The sequence below is a fragment of the Lampris incognitus genome, chromosome 2 (genome assembly GCF_029633865.1).
Source record: "Lampris incognitus isolate fLamInc1 chromosome 2, fLamInc1.hap2, whole genome shotgun sequence".
In the NCBI taxonomy this organism is placed as follows: domain Eukaryota; kingdom Metazoa; phylum Chordata; class Actinopteri; order Lampriformes; family Lampridae; genus Lampris; species Lampris incognitus.
The window spans coordinates 122062028-122083273 of record NC_079212.1 but is presented as its reverse complement, the minus strand read 5'-3'; the positions used below and the strand labels follow the sequence as shown (position 1 = coordinate 122083273).

At 44.2% G+C, this 21246-nt stretch overlaps 1 protein-coding gene across 1 annotated transcript; it reads right to left on the bottom strand.

The window, feature by feature from the left end:
- Window positions 1–804: 804 nt before the first annotated feature.
- On the bottom strand, window positions 805–20479 carry iqsec1b (IQ motif and Sec7 domain ArfGEF 1b). Its single transcript, XM_056273693.1, has 13 exons — window positions 20209–20479; window positions 17226–18487; window positions 16263–16424; window positions 14491–14613; window positions 12937–13103; window positions 12227–12366; window positions 11465–11494; window positions 11012–11137; window positions 10807–10906; window positions 10092–10253; window positions 8795–8971; window positions 6123–6172; window positions 805–4943 (listed from the first exon to the last, which is right to left on the bottom strand). Exons 2-13 carry the CDS (start codon window positions 18479–18481, stop codon window positions 4362–4364), a joined length of 3075 nt encoding a protein of 1024 aa, XP_056129668.1. The 5' UTR covers window positions 18482–18487; window positions 20209–20479; the 3' UTR covers window positions 805–4361.
- Between the last annotated feature and the right edge of the window lie 767 nt (window positions 20480–21246).

Here is a 21246-nt window from a genome sequence, read left to right as displayed (position 1 = left end):
AAGACATGCCCCTCAAGGCAGGAGTCTATTTTTATCTCCCAACCTCAAGGGCCAGACAGACAGAGAGCCGGACAATACATGCCGTCATTCAGAGCACCTGCCCCCCGCGCAGGATTATGGCTGACGAGGCAGCCAGGGTTTTTTGGTATTGTCTACAGGAGACTTAAAGTGGTATGTGGGGTTTATAATAGAGGCTGTAGCCACGAGGATGATACTTTAGTGTAACCTCTATCTTGTGTTTTTATTTATTTTTAATTTTTAATTGTAAACATGAAACAACACTTATGGAATAACTGTAATACTTAGGTCTGCATACAGTATGATTTCCTCACTAAGACTTTTATCCGAGCAAATATTGATGAAAACAGAGTAATTACAGTCACGTTCTTGTACTTTCATCTTTATGAGGACTCCTTATTGACTAGAGTCATTCCCTATAGCCCCTAACCATGATCTTAACCATTAGAACAAATGCCTAAATTTAACCCTTACCCTTACCCTAAACTAATCCTAACCCTAACCCACCCTAACCCTAAAATAGACCCTTAAGGAAGTGAGGACTGGCCAAAATGTACTCACTATGCAAAAATGTCTATGCTTCGATGGTTAAAAATTCAAACTGGTCCTCACAAAGATAGAAGTACAAGAATGCACACACGAATGCACGCACACACATAAATGTGCAGATTCACGTGCAGTTGCATACACTTGCACAAGGTCAATATTTATTCAATATACCAACCTTCTTGACATTCTCAAGGTTGTGCTCCTTGATAAAAAAGGGACACTCAGAAACAGTTGAGATTTTTACAGTATATCATTTTATTTTGCGTTGTCAACATTGTCACAGTACTAATTTTACATCAACAGGATTTCATCTACTTTTAAGATTGAATGCTTAATAAAATAAGGGCACTCCTCTGTTACCATTGACTTATAAAGTGGACTGTGGAATAAGAGAATGGGAGTGTCTCAGGGCATTAATAGGAAGCAGTGATAACCGTGTAACAGTTGGCTGTTCATCTCTAGATCCTATGATAATTCAGTATTGTCGGAGGCAGAGAGAAGCAGTTGATTATGTAGATATCAGAGGGCTGCATGAATGCACCTTCAATGTATCTGCAGACATTGAGTTATATTAATAATTTACAGACTATTTACATATGTACTTTCTCCTCTCGTCATTTTATCGGCCTCCCCCTCAAATCTTACCTCCCTTTGAGACCTTTTTTATCCCACCAAGAGTCCCATTAGACCCCCCCCCCACCTTACCACCCAACGGATTTGCTATTTACACTCGGCTGTATGTCGCCAAATCTTTAACAGTGAAAATTGGGGTGAAATGCATGCTGGAATAGAATGACACGGCATTAAATGAAAAGCAACAATAGCAATTCAGAAATCATCTAAACGTAAACAAGCGTCAGTCACAAGCGAAGTCTGAATCTAGGCTGCAAGGCTCTAAGTAAGCTTGTTGCTCAGTAGAAAACGAAAGAAAACAGGATAGGCATCGATGGCATGCAACCAAAGCACCTCAACATGGAATCCAGACAGGTGTTACTACAGATCAATTGGCTGGAGTGGAGTGAGACTTTGATTTAACACATAGTAGAGCGAGAACTAAATGGGATAAATTAATTTAGAATTCCACTTTGCTGTTGTCTAATTTCATCACACTGCACTCACGGTAATGAGAGTTAAATCTTGCCGCGTGTATTTGTCAAATGTGTTGTAATGGGTCACTGAAACATTAAATTTGGTCCACAAATTATCTGGAAGAAATTGCGTTGGGGATGCATGAGCTAGGTATATCAGGCTTAAATGTTCTTAGGTGACTGCAACATGAAGGCCTAATTAAATCCTGAAGGCTAGTGCGTCGTTCGAACAAAAGCAGGATGAACTGAATAACCCACACAAAGCCCACAAATTTCGTTTTGACTCACAAGAGACCTGGTGAGCAAATGCATTACAAAAAAAAAGAAAAGATGAAGTTCAAAGGAGATCTCTTGGATATCTCTTGACAATAGCAGTGTGCAGGTCACTGACCAAAACAGACAATAAATATCAAGGTAATGTAGTTCTTTCAAAACAACCGTAGCACTTTGCAAGTGCAGCAGTTACTAAGTGTTGATTTGCGTTCCGAAATCTTTCTATATCTTTTATCACTGTGAATACAACACATATTTTGCAGCTGCAGAATTTTGCATGGACATCTGCAGCAATACCCAGCTTCAGCCACTGCTACACATTAAGATTCAGACTGAAATGCTGAACGGGACTATATGTGGATCGAGAAGACACAGATTTGTTCTTCCTCTGGAGTGTCATAGGGACGTTATTGACTTTTCATAGTTGTATTTGTAAAGGCAATACTAAAGCTACCATTCAATTTCAACCGCCATCAGCTGCAACAAGGATATACTTTGGGAATACATAATGGTTAGAAAATAGTTTCAAAATGTTATCATGTTACATGCAATATTGTCTTTGACATTCTTTATCACCACGGAAAGTCAAATTCATCCAAGACTCATGTGGATGCTTGTGGTTTACTGAAATATTGAGGAAGAAATGATAAAAATCACAACCAACATATCTATGCAACAAAATGAAAAAAAAAACCTACCTGATTGCAATAAGTCATTAACAATATAGTGAAAACATATTGCACATACAAGTAAAAAAAAAACTCAGTTTTTATAAGCAGGTACAGAATAATATCTGCCACTGATATCAGCTACGTAAAACAAGTACTGTGTCGATCTCTTCATCCCCGCGACAGGAAATCATTTTAAATTACCCCCCCCCATACTGCACATTGAATGGCTGAAAGGTAGAATGAGCCATCCCATAATATGTCAGAAGAGTGATTGATATATAAAAAAAGAAATGCCATTTTCAGTAAGTGAAGCGTAAGGCCGTTATCACTGTTGCTGGATGATAAGCATTGATTTTGAACCGTGGTGTTTGAGTTGCTCCAGGTAAAGTTGGGATGAGGGGACTGCGCTAGCTCAAGTAAATAGCTCGGCACAAAAGTCGCTGCCAAAACAGATAGATACACGATGAAAACAAAGCGGGACAGGACACACTCAGCCAGCTGAGAGCTTCCACATCAAAAGAGACACTTTTTTTTTTGGACAGTCATGTTCTGCCGGTTTCCCTGCAGTAGAGTTTGCTCACAATCTTTCCGTGTCTACCTTGAAACAAACACGAAAGACCCCTAAAGCAAAAAACAGGTTATTGTCTGAAAATCCATACCAAATGTCATCATATGAATGCACACAGCATTTCATAATGTTTATTTGACTAAAAAAAAAAGAGAACCACGGCGAACAACACAAAACAAGACCAAGGGGTGGCCATTTGGATGAACCAGCCTGCTCACTGTGGCTCCATTTCTGCAGTAGACTTGGCTTTGAATGATGCGGTTGCAAAGTGTAAAGAATGAGCATGTTGTCTACGAGTTCGCAAGTGTGCACCGGCTTTCCACAATCTTGACAGTTCTAATTCCAAGGCAACCACGTCATATTCCAACGCACTGAATTGCCTAACTAATTAGAGCTTTAACTGGTTTCTTAATAGTGAAACAATGTTGCTTACATAGTAGTATAATACTGCAATTTTCCATTGAAGCCATAGACTGTTATTTGTTCCGTAATAATATAATACATGGCTGATAATAGTATCATTATTTTATAAAATACTATTTGCACAATATACACAAAGCAAATTTTTCATAACTAAATTAGTAAATGCTTCAATAATTGGCACATCTGACTGCTAACAGATATCACAGTGTACTTTGAGCTACTGCTACATTAAATACTCGTACAGCAACTGCCCAGGCAGACTGTCTATGGGTAACTCTGTCTGTTGTTCAAGCAACCTTCAGCCAACTCTTCCACACACAAGCTAAAATCACATGTTGTGGTATAAGATTACTATTCACGTCCTCTTCAAAATACTAGTATGCAAGATATTTGATCGTGTCTGTTAAGATACCCATTAATTTATCAAGGGAAAAAAACAGTAGTTGTGGTCTTTGTGCATGCTCTTGCTTTGCTGCCTGTGAGCAGACAGACACAAGCTGTGGGCCTAGCCCTGAAAATAAAAAGGAGCTATCTACTTAAAATGAGTTTGTTTTGAATTGTTGCCTCGTGGTGAGTGTAAAGGAAATGTGGAGGAGGCACAGGACCGAAGTCTGGCTGGCTCCCCAGAGAAGCGGACCAGTGATACACAGCATGGCTCTCCCGTCAACTCAGAGCCTCAGAATGAAATTAAGTTCAGTCATTGAGCCAGGCGTCCCAGTCACCCAGAGTTACATTAATAAGCTGTGTGGAGGGTCAGCCAACAGCCTGGCTCTACACCACTGTACTGATGCCGCTGTGTTTGGGCTTGGCGCTGCTGGAGGCCATGGACGGGGCCGGGGAAGGGGCTGGCGAGGGGCCCGGAAGTGGGCTGTGGTGGTGGGGGGCGCCATGTTGAGAATGAGAAGGATGTGGTGCATGAGAAGGGTGGCTGCCGTGGCTGTGCTGCACGTGGGAGTGTGCAGGGTAGGGGGGCTGCTGGCCATGAGAGGACGGAGGGTGGTACTGGTGGGCCGGGTGCTGTACGTGGGCCGGTGGGTGGTAGTGGTGGTGGTGGTGGTAGGGCGGGGGCTGCTGGCCCATGTGGCAGAACTGGGTATGGTGGGGGTGCATCTGGGCCACAGCCTCTTTTTCTGCCCGGACGGCATGGTGCAGGTTGCCGGGGTGTGGAGTGTGGGAGATCAGGGTGGGGTGCTGGGACTGTGGGGTCGGGCTGGGAGACTTCACCCGCTTGGTGCCAAACAGGGATCCCAGGAGTGAAGAAGAGTTGGGCAGAGACTGGCCGCTGTGACGCGACGGGCAGTCTCGGCTGGACGTGGCTCTCCGCCGTATGTGGGGGCTGCTAATGATGGACCCCTGCAGAGGAAAAGAAAAGTCAGATCGCAGCCAACGTAGTCGGCTCAAAATGTGTCCTCCACACCAAAGGAGGAGTGGTGACTGATGAACTCCTGCTCTAGAGCAGGACACTGCAATAACGAGAACAGTTCAATAAATGTTAAGTCTAACTCAACCAAAAGGAACAAAATTCTCCCAACAAAATAATTCATGGTGACATTATTTACACACAACAGTGAGACAAATGTAAACAAAAGTAATGGACCAAATGAGTGCAATCAAAACAGAAAATATGTGTTAAAATAATGAAGCAGACATTTCTGAGCCATGCATGAATGTGCAGAATCTTGAAGAAACTTTACCAATTCATAGTTCCCTGTCAGCACATTTTTGGCTGTGTTTTAGTTCTAATTTAGTCCTAGTTTTCAAGGATTGGAGCATAATGAGCTGCCAAGAAACTGAAAAAAAAAGATTTAACTTGCGTTATCCTGAGCAGAAATTATCTTTGCACTATGGATAAGGTGCTGTAGATTTGTCTTGACAGATACTGATGAATGAAACTGCTTATTTGTGAATCCCTTTTAAGAGCTGCACCTATACTATAGAAGCTATATGGTATAGAGTTTCTTGGCCTAGTACCACTGATGGCTAAGACAGAGGTAAGGGGAAAGAATTAAGAAGAAAAGTGTGAACCTTGGGTCGAGGGAAGGGGTCGATGAAAGCTAACCAAGCCACCGTTCAATTCATTCATTCAATTCAAACTGTGCTGACATGCAGCTTCAGCTCGTAAAGGACATAACTAAGGAAATGACTAAATGTTTTTCAGGACTGAAAAAGAAAGGAGGACAAAGAAGGAAATTCTGCCGCCAGAACCTCAGTGGTCCTGGTATGAACTGGATAGTCACTTCATGCTGTGTGTACATGGAAACAGTTAATACGGTCTAGAGCCATAGCAGATAGAGTTGCCCTTCAGGCACAAAGAACATAAGGGGTAGACAGTCTCATGCATGCACGCTGACCAAGACAGGCAAGGTGCTGGTTGCAAACAAACACCAGCAAAACAGAACATAAAAAAAAAGAGTTGTCAAACTATAGATAAACACTGGGAAAGTTTGTAAAACAAAACAGATTTTTTTTAAGAGTGCACTACATCAACAAAGAGTGAGGACAGCTTGACCTCATCAGTTGCTGCCTACTTACTTCCATATTGCTGTCTAGTGATCCTGCGCTGCTGCGCCGCCCCCGCTTGCCTGCCCAGAATATGTGATATGACAGATTAGAAAGGTCTCAGGATGGTGTGGATGTTAAATGGAGGTGTGCATATCCCTCCTGCCTGGTATCTACGTTTGCAATCTAGGGGACTAAGTTAGCACACCACTAGCTACACAGCAGACTCATGGAGGAGGCTAAGAGAGAAGAAAACAGTAACTAGAGGGAGGGGAAGGAGAAGCAAGCTGGTGCTGTTCCTACTCTACCCTCACGTCAACCACCAAGATAACTCAAGCTAGGAGAGCAGCAGAGTGACCAGGGGTTCTTGCTTGGCATTGTACTGCACAACAGTTTGACCCTTTATCCCGCGTCTCACATACTGAGATGATGTCCCACATACTGAGATGATGTCCCACATTTGAAACCAAAATTAAAAAAGTACACGGTTCCCCATTTAAACATTAAACAACCAATTTTGATTATCATCCAATAATAATATCTGGCATTCTCTGCTTAGACGTCTCCGCTCTCTTATATCAGTTTGATTGGTCATAAATGAGTATGCTCTTTGGTCGAAAAACACCAACAGGACACTGTTAAGACCACTGTTATTATTAACCATTGGTCATGCCTTAAATGGAGTATATCATTCTCCATTTAAACATTAAACAATCGATTTTAATTATTGATTCTGTGCTTAGACATCGGCGCTCTCCCATATCAATTCATCCATCCATCCATTATCCGAACTGCTTATCCTGCTCTCTGGGTCACAGGGATGCTGGAGCCTATCCCAGCAGTCATTGGGCGGCAGGCGGGGAGACACCCTGGACAGGCAGCCAGGCCATCACAGAGGGCCAGCAAATACACACACACACACACACACACACACACACACACACACACACACACACACACACACACACACACACACACACACACACACACACACACACACACACACACACATTCATACCTAGGGACAATTTAGTATGGCTGATTTCTCTGACCTACATGTCTTTGGACTGTGGGAGGAAACCGGAGCACCCGGAGGAAACCCACGCAGACACGGGGAGAACATGCAAACTCCACACAGAGGATGACCCGTGATGAACCCCAAGGTTGGACTACCCCGGGGCTCGAACCCAGGACCTTCTTGCTGTGAGGCGACCGTGCTAACCACATATCAGTTCAATTGGTCATAAAGTAGCATGGTCTTGGTCAAAAAACACCAACAAGGCTATACTACTGTTATTATTTACCATTGGTCATTCCTATAGAAATGTATTTTCCATTGTTATCAAGTAAATTATACATTGTCGTGCAACAATAGTGGACAAGAGTATAACTGCAGGTGGGATATAAAAATGTCTAATGCCAAATATGCATTATATCAAAGTTCTACACCTTATTTTGTGTAGGTAACTTCCAAAGATTGGCCATTATAAATGTGTCCCACATTGTGCCTCAAACTCTTGCATGCTGCACTTGGACTCTGAATCTGGTCACCCTAGAGAGCAGAAAATGTGCATACGCCACCACTTGAGGCACAGCTGGCAGGAGACCTTCCTGTCAGCAAAAGGCCTGGAGGTCTGGCTACACATAGAAGAAGCTCCATTAGCAGGCTGTACCTTTCCCTGGACCAAAGTCAACCTGCCAACTCTAGTCAGGTTCATCCTCATGACAGAGTGAGACATCGTGACAGCTGCTGAGGGGCACTAGCTAGAAGCACAATGCTGGGATGCTCACAAACATTGCCAAGTTCAAAACAGCAAAACATAGACAAAATCATGAAAATAACTATCAAAATAGTTTACAATGACTACCAGAATAACTTTTAGAACTGAGATTCAACTGTTGATGAGAATAGTGAAAATAAGTTGCTAAGCATACTGAAAAATAAAGTAATTAGCAATAATGTTCGACAATACATGCTCCGTCTAGCCAGTGACAGCTTTTTTTTTGGATTTTAATATCAACTACAACATAGAGAATATATCATCTAGAAATCTTAGCTTCAAGCAGTCACAAGCCCCATTTTGTTCAAAACAGACGTCCTATTATTATTATTATTATTCTCATCATCATCATGTTGTATTGCTTATGTAGATTGGGTGGCTGTGTCAAGGCAACATTATAGGTCTGTCCTAAATCAACAGCATGGCATTAACACCTCTTACTGCTAAGACACTCAAATCGATCAGTGACCTACATAGTGCTGCCTCCACCCACACTGGTGACGCTGGATTATTCAGTTAATAGCCTCTAGTAAATAACAACCTGGGCCCATTAAATAACACATCTCTCTCTCTCCCTCCCTCTCTGTCGCTCTCTGGCCCATTAGTCCTCCAACTTTAAGTGGCTCCAATGTAGTGGTTCCTCCTTTTGCAATCAAGATGTATTAACTGAGACTGCTGTTTCAATTTGACTTTTACCTGCAGTGACAAGCTAAAGCAGAACTGCACAAATGTCAAGTCTCTGTTTATTCTCAGTTCAGACCTTCAAAAATTCCCCTCTGGTACAAGGGCAGTGTGTAGTATCATGCCAGCGTCCGGCTTGGGGTCTACAATATACTTTAGCTAGCAGGAAAGGGAGTCTAAGCCTTTAGATATTCTAATTTAAGATGTGGGATGCTACATTACCACAGCGACCTCTGACCTCACCTGCATCTGAGAGGTCGCGTAGGGAACTGCTGAGGGCACTCCTTTTCAGACCTTCCCCGATGGCATAGCTGTCGTCCAGGCTACCGCGACTCAGGTTGCCGTTGCCCGACTCCTTCTTTAGTCCGGCAGTCTGAGATATACTGGGCCTCACCACCCCCTTCTGCTTTTCTAGCTCCGCTGTGTAGAGGACACATGCACAAAAGTTGACACTAATCTAAATGTCTACATATTCATATGTATGATAAAAATGAGCAGCTAAATAAGTGGTAACATTAATTCTGTCTTTGCACAGGTTTAATAGCTTTACAGTCATTCTGTTGAAGTTTTCACATTTTAAGTGACGTAAAGCTGCTGCGAAGAGTTTAGGATGTTTGTTGACTGTACACTCTTGTGGACAAAAGCGGACCGTTTTGGGCATCCGGGTAGCGTAGTAGATTATTCCGTTGCCTTCCAACACAGGGCTCACCGGTTCGAATCCCCGCGTTACCTCTGGCTTGGTCAGGCGTCCCTACAGACACAGCTGGGTGTCTGCGGGTGGGAAGCCGGATGTGGGTATGTGTCCTGGTTGCTGCACTAGCGCCTCCTCTGGTCGGTCGGGGTAACGGTTTGGGGGGGGGGGCGAAAGGAATAGTGTGATCCTCCCACGCGCTACGTCCCCCTGGCAAAACTCCTCACTGTCAGCTGAAAAGAAGCGGCTGGCGACTCCACATGTATCGGAGGAAGCATGTGGTAGTTTGCAGCCCTCCCTGGATCAGCAGAGGGGTTGGAACAGTGACTGGAATGGCTTGGAAGAGTGGGATAATTAGCCGGATACAATTGGGGGGAAATATCCAAAAAAAAAAAAGTAGTCGGTTTTTGAAGAGGAATGACTTTATTTCACATAAGCATTGCCTCTTGTTGCATTAATTGACATTCACCCTCTGGTAGCTCGTGCATTTGTTTTGAAGAGAAGAGAGAGATGTACATGTGTTTTGGAAAAACAGGTATTTGCAAGATATAAAACAATGAGGTAATATGTCCCTAATTGTGGCTATATACCCTGTCTTTGTGCCTTAAAATCGTTTTAGCATGGAATCTGACCCGGAGACAAACACTTGGAGTCATCATATAGCAAGATCTAATCTTTTCAATGATTTGCTTATGTCGGTCATATAGAGGCATCAATTTAGACTGATAAAATGATGAGTGAAAAACCCCTTGTAGCAGCCAGATAAAAGGAAAGCATTGCTACTTTTTGCCAACGTGTTGTTGAACATAAACCTCCTTAAGGGGAAATAAAATGGAAAATTGTGCTCACATTCTATCCGGTACTTCTCCATCTCCTGGACCTCAGCGATAGACTCTCGCAGATCGTCCGTGAACTTTTTGCGGTCCTGGGGATTGGGCGCATTGAAGTTGATGAGGACTTTGATGTCAGCGCCGGGGATGGCTGACGTCAAGCGGACTCCATTTGGATAATCTGAAGAGTAATTGAATCAATACTGTTTTTAACCTGATATTGTAAAACACTAAGGAGAAGTAAACTCTTAATTTTCTGTGCCTTATCTAAAATACAGCCATAACCAAAAGGGTGCATTCAGTAGAGTGCAAATCCTCGCCAGGAATATATCCCCTTCTCCAGTGCTCGGACTTGGCGACAAACCACCCCTTTTTCCGCCTACCGGGAGAAGGCAAAATATGGAGGTACTGCCTGCATATCTCATATCTACGCTTGACTCAGATCGGGCAGCAACAGAGAGCAGCATTGGTCAAGCGAGCTAGAGAGTGAATGAAGAGAGGGAGCGGTGGTAGCGAGAACAAACGTTTTTCAAAGCTTTTGAATCACTGCAACTATGAGAGGTTCTTGATCATACAGTCATAACTATGCACAAAATCTTTTAGGCTGATAGATCCAGTAGTATGCGAGATTAGCTGCAGACACATGACATGCGCACACACACACAACCAAACGCAACAGAATGGTGGGTGGGGGCCTCTAGTCTTATGCAAAATAGGGGCTCAAAGGAACTTACACTGATTTTCAAAGAGCAGCACTTGCATGCCATACAGAGAAAACGACTGCCGGAAGCTGTATGTCACAGAGTTCTTCTTCTTCTGGAAAATCTTGGTAACCTATTGGAAAATACATAGATACATAGAGGTATACTATATTTTAGGCACTTTCAGAAACACATCTGAGTATATAATCTTGATTTACTGAAGAAGTGGTTGCCATACCACCAGTAGGTCATTGAAGAGAAAGATCTCCCTTTGGTGCAGCCCCAACTTTTGTGGCTTGTTGGGGTCAGGTACTTCAAACAGTCTGCAGTAACACACCAGTCTTCGGTGGGGCAAGGACAGCACCTGTATGTACAAAACATCCCTTACTGACATGCTTGATAAAACAGTAGCATTTCTGACTCTGAATATGTACTGAATATTGTAAAACCCTGAGGAAACACACTGGGTGCTTTCTAAATACTGTCTGACAACAAATATGTCTGAACTTCTAATTCTGTTTCGCAAAGTCTTTGAGGGCTTGTCAATCAGATAATTTACATCCCCTCTAAGAAGGAAGTGATGGTGATGTATAAAGAATATTTATGCATTTTAGATAAATCTCCATGTTTTATGGTATTTATTTATGCGCACTGAATTTTAATAAAACGCAAAAGATATACCAATACTTACACAACCCAGGCCATGGTGCAAAGAGCCAATCTATGGGATGACATTTGCAGAAGGAAAATCAGTCATTATCAATACATGCTGTAGGGAAACTTAACTTTTCTATTCATGATTCACTCGCTCCAGAAAGTACCACCACAACAGCAAAAAGTTGGAATGAACAGCAACTGTCACGATGACAAAACAAGCATTTATGTATCCCCTTTCTTGTTCCTGTTAATCACTTTGCATCCTTCCATCGTGCTGAGGATGAAAGTTTCAAGTTGCTATGGGCTTGTGCTGACCCATTCTGTGTTACTAGAGCAAGTTACTAGGATGAAATAGTAATCAAGGGACACAAGCAGTGGAGGCATAATGGCCTCAGAGAGTTAGCACCTTAGAGAATATGTACTGATTCCTGCTTCCCTGGTTGATTGAGTCTGGACCAGATAAACCCAATTTATTATTACAGGGAATGTCAGCAAGGTCTTTTTTCGCTTAGCTCTTCAGGCTATAGACACATTAAATCCAGCCAGCGTGAAGGTCTCTAGCCATGAGGAAATGGATGTGTCACACAAAGAGGAAGGTCTTCCCTGGTAAAGGAGCCACTCTGATCTTCTTATTTAATAATGTTGGCCATAAATAAACCAGTGGTTCTGTGTGACCGCTTAGAAGTTACATCAGGTCATTTGCCTTGTGTGGCTTTAACATGCTTTTGGCACATTTGGCCTCTGAGTGGCGAGGGAACTGAAAGTGTCTGGTGCACAGGATCACTCTCAAACTCACCGGCTTTTTCCCCACGATGAGCTTTTCCACTTTCTGAACCTGAGACACATGGTCCTCATTGGTCTTGAGCTCACGCTTTCGAATCCTCTCATATATCCCTATTAGCATCTCTCTGGGAATGTCCTCGCCATCATCAACTCCTGAAAGACAGAGACAAAAAGAGAGAAGAGAATGAAGAGGAAGAGAGAGAGAGAGAGAGAGAGAGAGAGAGAGAGAGAGAGAGAGAGAGAGAGAGAGAGAGAGAGAGAGAGAGAGAGAGAGAGAGAGAGAGAGAGAGAGAGAGAGAGAGAGAGAGAGAGAGAGAGGGAGCAAGAGAGATAGAGATTAATGCACAAATTCACGCGAGTTTATGAACCCATGAAAGTTGTGACACATTGCTGCACTGCAGATATAGTACCTTACATTGCAGACGACTCAGTGTTGTACTTCAACTACTGACACTCCAATAGGCAGATAAAGGAGTAAGCCATACCATGACCCATCCCCCACAGGCTAATTCCCCTTAAATCTGTTGAGGGCAACTTAACTTGATTTACAGAAAGTAAACACCATACTGATGTGGCCATTAATCAAAGCAGAGCCCATTCACAAAACTCAATTTGAGATAAGGACTCAAGTTTATCCATGGAGTTGCAGAGCAACAATACAGAGGAGAATATGAGTCTTGGGTTTGGATGTTATTGTGAAAACAGGGAGGAAGGAAAACATACCTCGAAGGTTTTTAACAAAGTCTTCCAGCTTCATCTTCCTCTCAGGCTTGACATTGGGACTGTACATGTCGGTATTTAGAAGGATGATGGCAAAGGCCAGAATGAAGATGGTGTCGGGGTTCCTGAACTGTCGCACCACACCGGGGTTGCAAATACAGTAGCGCTGGCTGTAAAGAGAATATTGGACACAGGTGATCAAATTCAAGGCAGAAAAAGCAATGTGCACATCCTGAAACACCCTCCTCACTTCAGGCCTAATTAAACTAAAAAAAAAAGAGAAAAAAACAGATGGTAAGTCATTACATCACAAAGACTATAAAGGCACATTTCAAAGCTAAAACAAAATCAACAATCATTTATATGAGGGATTATTTCCAATCATGGCAGTAGTATCAATATTGATATTGCACCCTCTTCAAGGCGCGCTACAGTCATTAAGATGATTTTTCTTATCCCCAAGCCATCACAACATTGAGCATGTCAGTGAGAACACAGTCAATACAGCCTCAGGCGCTCTGACAGGCTGTTTAATGGCTTTATGGGTTGTTGTGAAGTCCATGATTATATCTGGGTTAGGCTGTGGGCTAGTGCCAGATGAGAAGTTTTTCTCATCTTCCTGATGTAACAGTCACTGCAGTGTTTACTGAGGCTGAAGTGTGCTTGCTGAGTGCATATCTAAGCACATTCTCTCTGGGCATGAGAGTACCTTTCTAGGTTCGGAGGGAAAAAAAAAGAACATATGACAACCAGTGTTTCAGGCCCAGAGGCCATCTGCTTTATATTTGTAGATTGTTTTTTCTCTCCTGCTGTGATGTAATTGAATAGAGAACCATTTCCAGATTTTAAAAGGCCTTACCCTATGGAACTGGTGGTATCTTATGTCCAGCAAAAGTATCACAGTATCCCTTGTCAAGGCATACCCAGACTTTTTGGCATTTGAGGGTTTAAATTAATTCCATTAATGAGAAAATTAGAGGTAGCTTTAGCTCTGTTTACAGTTTTCTCCCCAATTGTACTTGGCTAATTATCCCTCTCTTCCGAGCCATCCCAGTCGCTGCTCCACCCCCTCTGCCGAGCCGGGGAGGGCTGCAGACAACCACATGTCTCCTCCGATACATGTGGAGTCGCCAGCTGCTTCTTTTCAGCTGACAGTGAGGCGTTTCGCCAGGGAGACGTAGCGTGTGGGAGGATCACACTATTCCCTCCAGTTCCCCCTCCCCCCGCACAGGCGCCCTGACGGACCAGAGGAGGCGCTAGTGTAGTGACCTGGACACATACCCACATCCGCTTCCAGTCCGCAGACACGGCCAATTGTGTCTGTAGGGATGCCAGACCAAGCCGGAGGTAACATGGGATTCAAACAAGCGATTCCCGTGTTGGTAGGAAACGGAATAGACCGCCACGTCACCCGGATGCCCAATAATAGTGCTTTTGAGCTGATACCGTGTCATGGTGCACCATCTACTACAGCACATACACATATTATATCATAGTGAGTTAAATAAATTTTTTTTGGTGAAACGTAGGTGCACTGCTTTCAGCAGAATCTCTCACCTGAAGGCCTCTATGAGTCGCTCCACCTTTTGTGCCTCTCCCTGGACTCGGATGTGGGCCTGGAATTTTCTGAGTGCCTCATCCAGTTCCATGGCTGAGAAGTCCATCTCATCCACAACACAGCTTGTCACAAAGACACAAGCGGAGGTCAGTTGCAACACAGCTAATTACTCGTTCAGCAATAAATGAGATTCGTGTTGTAACTTGTACACAAATACCGACAAATACACCAATGCAAAGACACCAATGCAAGTAGCCACTGGCAAACAAACATGTTGCATAGATATGCATGTGACAGCACGCAGATGCACATACATTAAAATAGGTGATAAAAGACTGCATCCTGCCAAGAGGATTAATTCGATGTTAGCAAGGCTTTATGTCTCATTAGGAATCGACGGCAACAGAAGTCGATGATGGTGGAACAGAGCTGACATTAATTTGAGGCGTGTGACTCCACTCTCCATAGCAGATGAGATCTCACGTCAGGATTTATAGCCATGGGGTTGAAGAGCCCTTTAGAAATCCCTGTCAAACTGTCACAGACAGACCATGCCTGTCCTTATCGTCCACTGAATCTCAATGGGCTCTGCTGGCGTGAGTCTGCTTTGAGTAAGTGTTGACTCACAGCCTCAGACGAGTATGTTGAACCCTCAAGTCCTGAACGAACACTGTGGGTGATATTTCAATCACGTAAATAATCTCTACACAAACCCACCACGTCCTTAGCAGTGATACCATCAGACTTACCTCCGCTATAAAATAGACAGATGAATCTGTAAATGGAGTCTATGTGTTAGTAGTATCTGAGCTCTTTTTTGTCTGAATCACTTCCATCGGCATTCGCACAAAGCTTTTCTCAGCAGAATCTGTTTGTGTGTATTTTCTTGATGAAAATTGAGTATCTATGTGCACTAAAACAATGGAAAAGACAACTATAAAAAGCATTAAATGTAAAATGGTTGTCTGAACGGATGCAACATGCTCACAAATGTTTTAATCCTTGGGGTCTGTTTGGGTCAAAACAACTGCTAACCATAAATGTTGTTGATATTATTTTATAATTGAGGTGAAGGGATATTGAATTATTTAAAAAAATACATAATTGAATCCAAAGGTGGCTCAGGTCAATGTGACTGGAAAACAGTACATCCATTGCTGATTAATGAACAAAACATGAGCATTAAAGTAAGACACTTATGCATGTAGAAAGCATTTCTTCTTTTTTTTCTTTATTTGGATTTTTTCCCCCTTTCTCTCCCCAGTTGTATCTGGCCAATTACCCCACTCTTCTGAGCCATCACGGTCGCTGCTCTACCCCCTCTGCCGACCTGGGGAGGCCTGCAGACTACCACATGCCTCCTTTGATACATGTGGAGTCGCCAGCTGCTTCTTTTCACCTGACAGTGAGGAGTTTTGCCAGGGGGACATAGCGCATGGGAAGATCACGCTATTCCCCCCAGCTCCCCCTTCCCCCCGAACAGGTGCCCCGACTGACCAGAGGAGGTGCTAGTGCAGCGATCAGGACACATATCCACATCCAACTTCCCACCCGCAGACACAGCCAATTGTGTCTGTAGGGACGCCCGACCAAGCTGTAGGTAACACGGGGATCGAACCGGCGATCCCCGTGTTAGTAGGCAACAGAATAGACTGCCACGCCACCCAGACACCAATAGAAAGCATTTCTGATTCACTGCAGAAACATCATGATACTTCTGAGCACACAGTCTTCCTGCGTAGTACAGACACATTCCCCGATGTCAACTCACTCGAGGACATCCCTGTTGAACTGTTTCTGTCTGTTACCCAGGAACTCTCCAATCATCTGCCTGCTAAGGCCTTTCCTCTGGAGCAGGAAGTGGGCCACACCCACCGGAGTGTCCGGCACGAAGCTTCGCTCTATCAGATACTGGATGCCTTTCTCTGGTTTCCTGAAGACAAGGCGGAGGGTAGAGAGGTATGGAGAGTTAAAAGGAGGCGGGACACAATCCAAATCTCTGATTATCCCACTGCATTTCTGTCCCTGGCCCAGTGTGTGTGTCACATGAGGTAAAAGGATTTAGGGAGTGGGAGGGAAGGGGCAGAAAAAGGTGAAACGAGAATGGGGAGGAGAAAAACTTCTCCATGGTGTTGATTAAAAAGAAACTTAATGGTCAGTCTCTGAAAGACATCTTATCCACAGTCATCTGTGATTAAAGAAAATTCACACAGGCACAAATGAATCCACCCACTTTAAGTGACTTAGGCAAAATGAACTGGAGCAGAATAGATTTACACGATTCTTTGCTCCATTAATACAACCATATGCTGATGTTTCAATCACCATCATGGCATATAAATCATACTTAAGATTCTCATTTTGGGTTCTTAAGAATAAGTCAAGCAATGCTTTCCATGATATACAATTCAGTGATAAAGAATCCTATTTAGAGAACTTTTTAATCATTACAGTTTTGTGGTTGTTTCTGTGTTATGCAGTGGGTTGTGCTGTGTGCAATGTAATTGTTAGATAGACTCGATTATGTCATTAATCTGCTCAAGTTATTTACACTGCAATGTTTGTGGAGGCTGATTGTGGTTAATTATAAAGCATAGTGTAAAAAAAAAAAGAAGATCAAAATGACATCAGATGCCAACTGGCTCCGAGCCTGGAGTTTGTGCGTGTAGAGAGTGTGTGTGGATGGCCGCAATGTGAATGTATGGATGGACGTGATGAACCAGAGTGTACATACTTGTTGAAGAGGTTAAGGCCAATGCGGTAGTGCCTCTTTCGGATAATATCATTGCTAAATGCTGGTGAGTCCCAGCTGTTGCGGGTCTCCTTGTGGTACGTCTGCTTGCTGAGTGTCTGCTCTCGAAGGCTGTCCCTGGATGAAGACTCAGAGCTGCAGTTGATGGTGTCGTTAGAGTTGGATGTGCTATTAATGCTGTCATTGTCCCCGTCCGAGAAGTCCGACTCGGACTTGCTCTGCCGGTTGGCAGTGCCATTGATGGCCAGGTGTGCCTCCAGCTGCCGTGGCCGATGGCGGGTGGCTTCTTCCTCCCTGGAAGGCCCCCGGGGTGGCAGGCCGTGGCTGATGTGTTTCGGGCTGGCTTGTTGGTTGTTGATGCTCCGGTCATAGGCGTTCTGCCTCTTTAAAGAACTACGGTCAGAGCGATCGCTCAGCTCCACTGAGCTGTCGCTGGGTGGTTCAATTGTCAGCAAGGGGAGGTGGTCTACCCGCAGACGCTGCTCCTGGCACTCCAGAGATGGTGTGCTGCGACAACTCGTGTCTGTGTCCCCCTTGTCATCCTTATGAGCCAGAGACCAATAGTCCTGGGAGGAATTGAGGGAGCGCAGTCGTAGGTCCGATTCTGTGCTGGAGGGCCGGTCTACAGACTGAGACAGGGGCAGGGGGGGTGACAGCTCCTCCTCATCTATGTATAGGGTGACATCACTGTAGGATGCCGTCATCTCATCCTGTTTGCGGTGTTCAGAGGTGCTGTGGGAAGGTTTGACCTGAAAACTGACTTCCCGCTCCATGTCCTGATGGCCTCTGGCAGGCTCCGGCTGAGTGTCCTCACCGTGCATGCTACGACAATTCAGGGCATCATCGATAGACTCGGCAAGAGACTTGACCTGCCTGGAGAAGGCATCTTCCAGTTCTGTAATAGCGTCTGTGAAATCGGTCTGTGCCACGGGAGACTTAGCTGGAACGCCCACATCCCCGCCGCGCTCCGACTGCACCAGTGCACCAATTTTGGTGCCATCGTCCGTGAGGGACACCTGCTTGCCCTCAAAGTAGGAGCTGTGGACTTTTTCAGGTCCTTCAAAGGAAAACTGCATTCTCATGTTGGACAGGACAATCCGTCTGGACATACGGTTCTCAGACATAGAACTCCTGAGACGCTCAAAGTTTTTGTTCATCTGGTACTGGCGGAAAGCTGTCTGAATGGTGCGGGCTGCATGCCGGGTTATGAAACGCCCACCATATTTACGTTCTAGCATTTCCACCTGCAGAGAGAAAAAGAAAACTAATATCCTAAATAACTCTTAAAAAGCCCTGGCAAAAGCCTGTCAGCCTGTGTAAATGCAAATAGTCTGTTAGCTGTGCTAATATGGCTATTCAATCTTTGCAAAATGTCCCCTGTGATGGGATAACAGGTGATAGTCTGTGAGACACCAGATGATACACAAGATATCTAACTCATTATAAAAGTATTTTAGGAGGAGGAGAAATTTAAATATGATAATGTATACTATTTAATTAACTGGACACTTTGACATGAGAAGGGTCTTTTTTTATTTTTCCTCTTTTTTCTCCTCAATTGTACCCGTCCAATTACCCCACTCTTCTGAGCTGTGCCGGTCGCTGCTCCACCCCCTCTGCTGATCCAGGGAGGGCTGCAGTGTACCACATGCCTCCTCTGATACATGTGGAGTTTCCAGTCTCTTCTTTTCACCTGACAGTGAGGAGTTTCGCCAGGGGGACGTAGTGCGTGGGAGGATCACGCTATTCCCCCCAGTCCCCCCCCCAAACAAGAGCCCCGACCGACCAGAGGAAACGCTAGTGCAGCAACCAGAACACATACCCACATCTGGCTTCCCACCCGCAGACACGGCCAATTGTGTTTGTAGGGACGCCTGACCAAGCCGCAGGTAACACGGGGATTCAAACTGCGATCCCCGTGTTGGTAGGCAACAGAATAGACTGATACGCTACCCAGACGCTCGGAGAAGGGTATTTTAGTGAATATAATTAGTAAACAGTGAAGGTACAGAGGAGGTGGAAAGAGAAAGGCGCTTATGGGGTGGTGTAAGACTCAGAGTCTCTCCATTAAGTAGGTGTGTTATTAAGAATCTGAGGTGAACCCTTCTGTCACACAAATATAACCCCATTTCCTCCATGGCTCTATCCTACTTGTTCCCATTCTTTAAAATATGTAGTAGGTAAAGAATAGCAGACAACCGTGTTCCAGAACTCTTAAAATAATAATGATGCAGTACTCCCTGAGGAACTGTATGGAAGCACAAAATCACAAGAAAGAGAGGCAAAATAAAATGCATAACGGAGGGGGGTGGGGTACATACATAATGACTTCACCTGATACACTCTCTATACCATTAACAGATGGTGAATAATGTAGGATGCTGCACAGCTCTCAATTAAGAATCCTTATAAATATCCTTATTTGAGATAAAGATCAAAACTTACATAAATGGGTTCTAAAAATATGTATGATTTAATGTACACAGAACTGAACTGAAATGGTCATTAAACAGAATCTGTTTATAACTTGAAGAATTAGAAATGTGTCAAAAAAGGGACAAAAAATATAAAGAAATGTGCCCACAGCCTTACACTATGTCTTCACACGCCAAACTAGTTATCCACTTCCATGCTGCTGGTGTAGCAAGAGACACTAATCATATTTTCCAGCGCTGTGGGAGATCCAAGGAGGTTAGTGGTCTCTAGCTTGCCAAAAGGAATATGAACCACAGTAGTGAATCTTACTCACAGCAGGTACCCCCATCACAGCTCGATAGGAGGGCTGGGATAAGTTGTTCTCATACTGACAGTATAAGAGTTTGGCCATCTTTATGAGTATCATCCGTCTGCAGTTGTTAGGGGAGTCCAATTCTGAGACGGCACTGACTACTCCTGTAAGAGGGGAACAACTTTCTAATAGTGTGTTTGTCTTTGTCCACCCTTGCACCCCCCGCTTCCCCCTCACCTGCTTGTCCTGGAGGTCTGAGGAGAGCTCATAGCTTTCGGAGAGTGAGCGAGAGCGCTTGATGGCCTCCTCCTCGGCCTGCTTGCGGAGGATTGACTGCGAGTGTTGAAGTTTGGGCCGGCGAGGCCGATGCTGGCCGGTGAGAAAGATGTGGTGGCCGTACAGCTGGCTGTCCAGGTGGTCGGAGCCGAGCCCAGCAGCATGGGTCACTGGAGCACGACCGTAACTGCCACTGGTCTCCACAGAGGAGCCCACTTCGCTGCCCAGCGCATCACCTTCCACACTGCAAACACACAATGCATGTACTAGGTTTAGTCCACTCAGTCGTTTTACTGAAAGCATGCAGTGGAAAGGCATTATGGAAAAGGGCTCAAACAACCAACGCTTGCTCCAAATAGACTGAAGTCTGAAGTCCAGTGTATTTCCATCAGTGCTCAGATGACTGCAGCTGTCAGAAAGTGAACTTTGACACCTTTGCTAGGGTTTAAATGTGCGTGAGCACATCTACAGCAGCAGTCTCCCTCAGTGTGCATAGAAAGTACCCCAAGTTAACAGAGAGTATTGCAGTGCTCTAGCTTTGTTTAAATTTTCTATGAGAGACCTGGACTGGAACATAAATCCAATGTAGGAATGATGTCAGAAGTTCCAACATGTTGCAGTACTTTGAACACTATAAAAAAAAACCCCGAAACAAAACAAAACAAAACATATTTTTAGCCACAAAAAACACCAGCATCCTCTTCGTCTGCTGTTTGGATATAGTTCAGTGGCTGAGGTCTGAGAAACAACTAGCCATGCCCCACCAGCCTAGCAACTAAATGTCAACATACATGCTAACTTCCTCCACACCTCTTAGGCTATTGTGATTAGTGAGGAGTGTTGCAAAGCACAGTGCTTTGGTGCTTGTGGTTGCTAAATAAAAACTAAGAAATGAGGAATCAAAGCCTTGTGATTGGAAATCTCGGCCGTGACCTGAACCCATCACTTCCCAGGTTTGTGAAACAAGTTCTGTATCAAGAAAGTGAACCTGATTGTGAG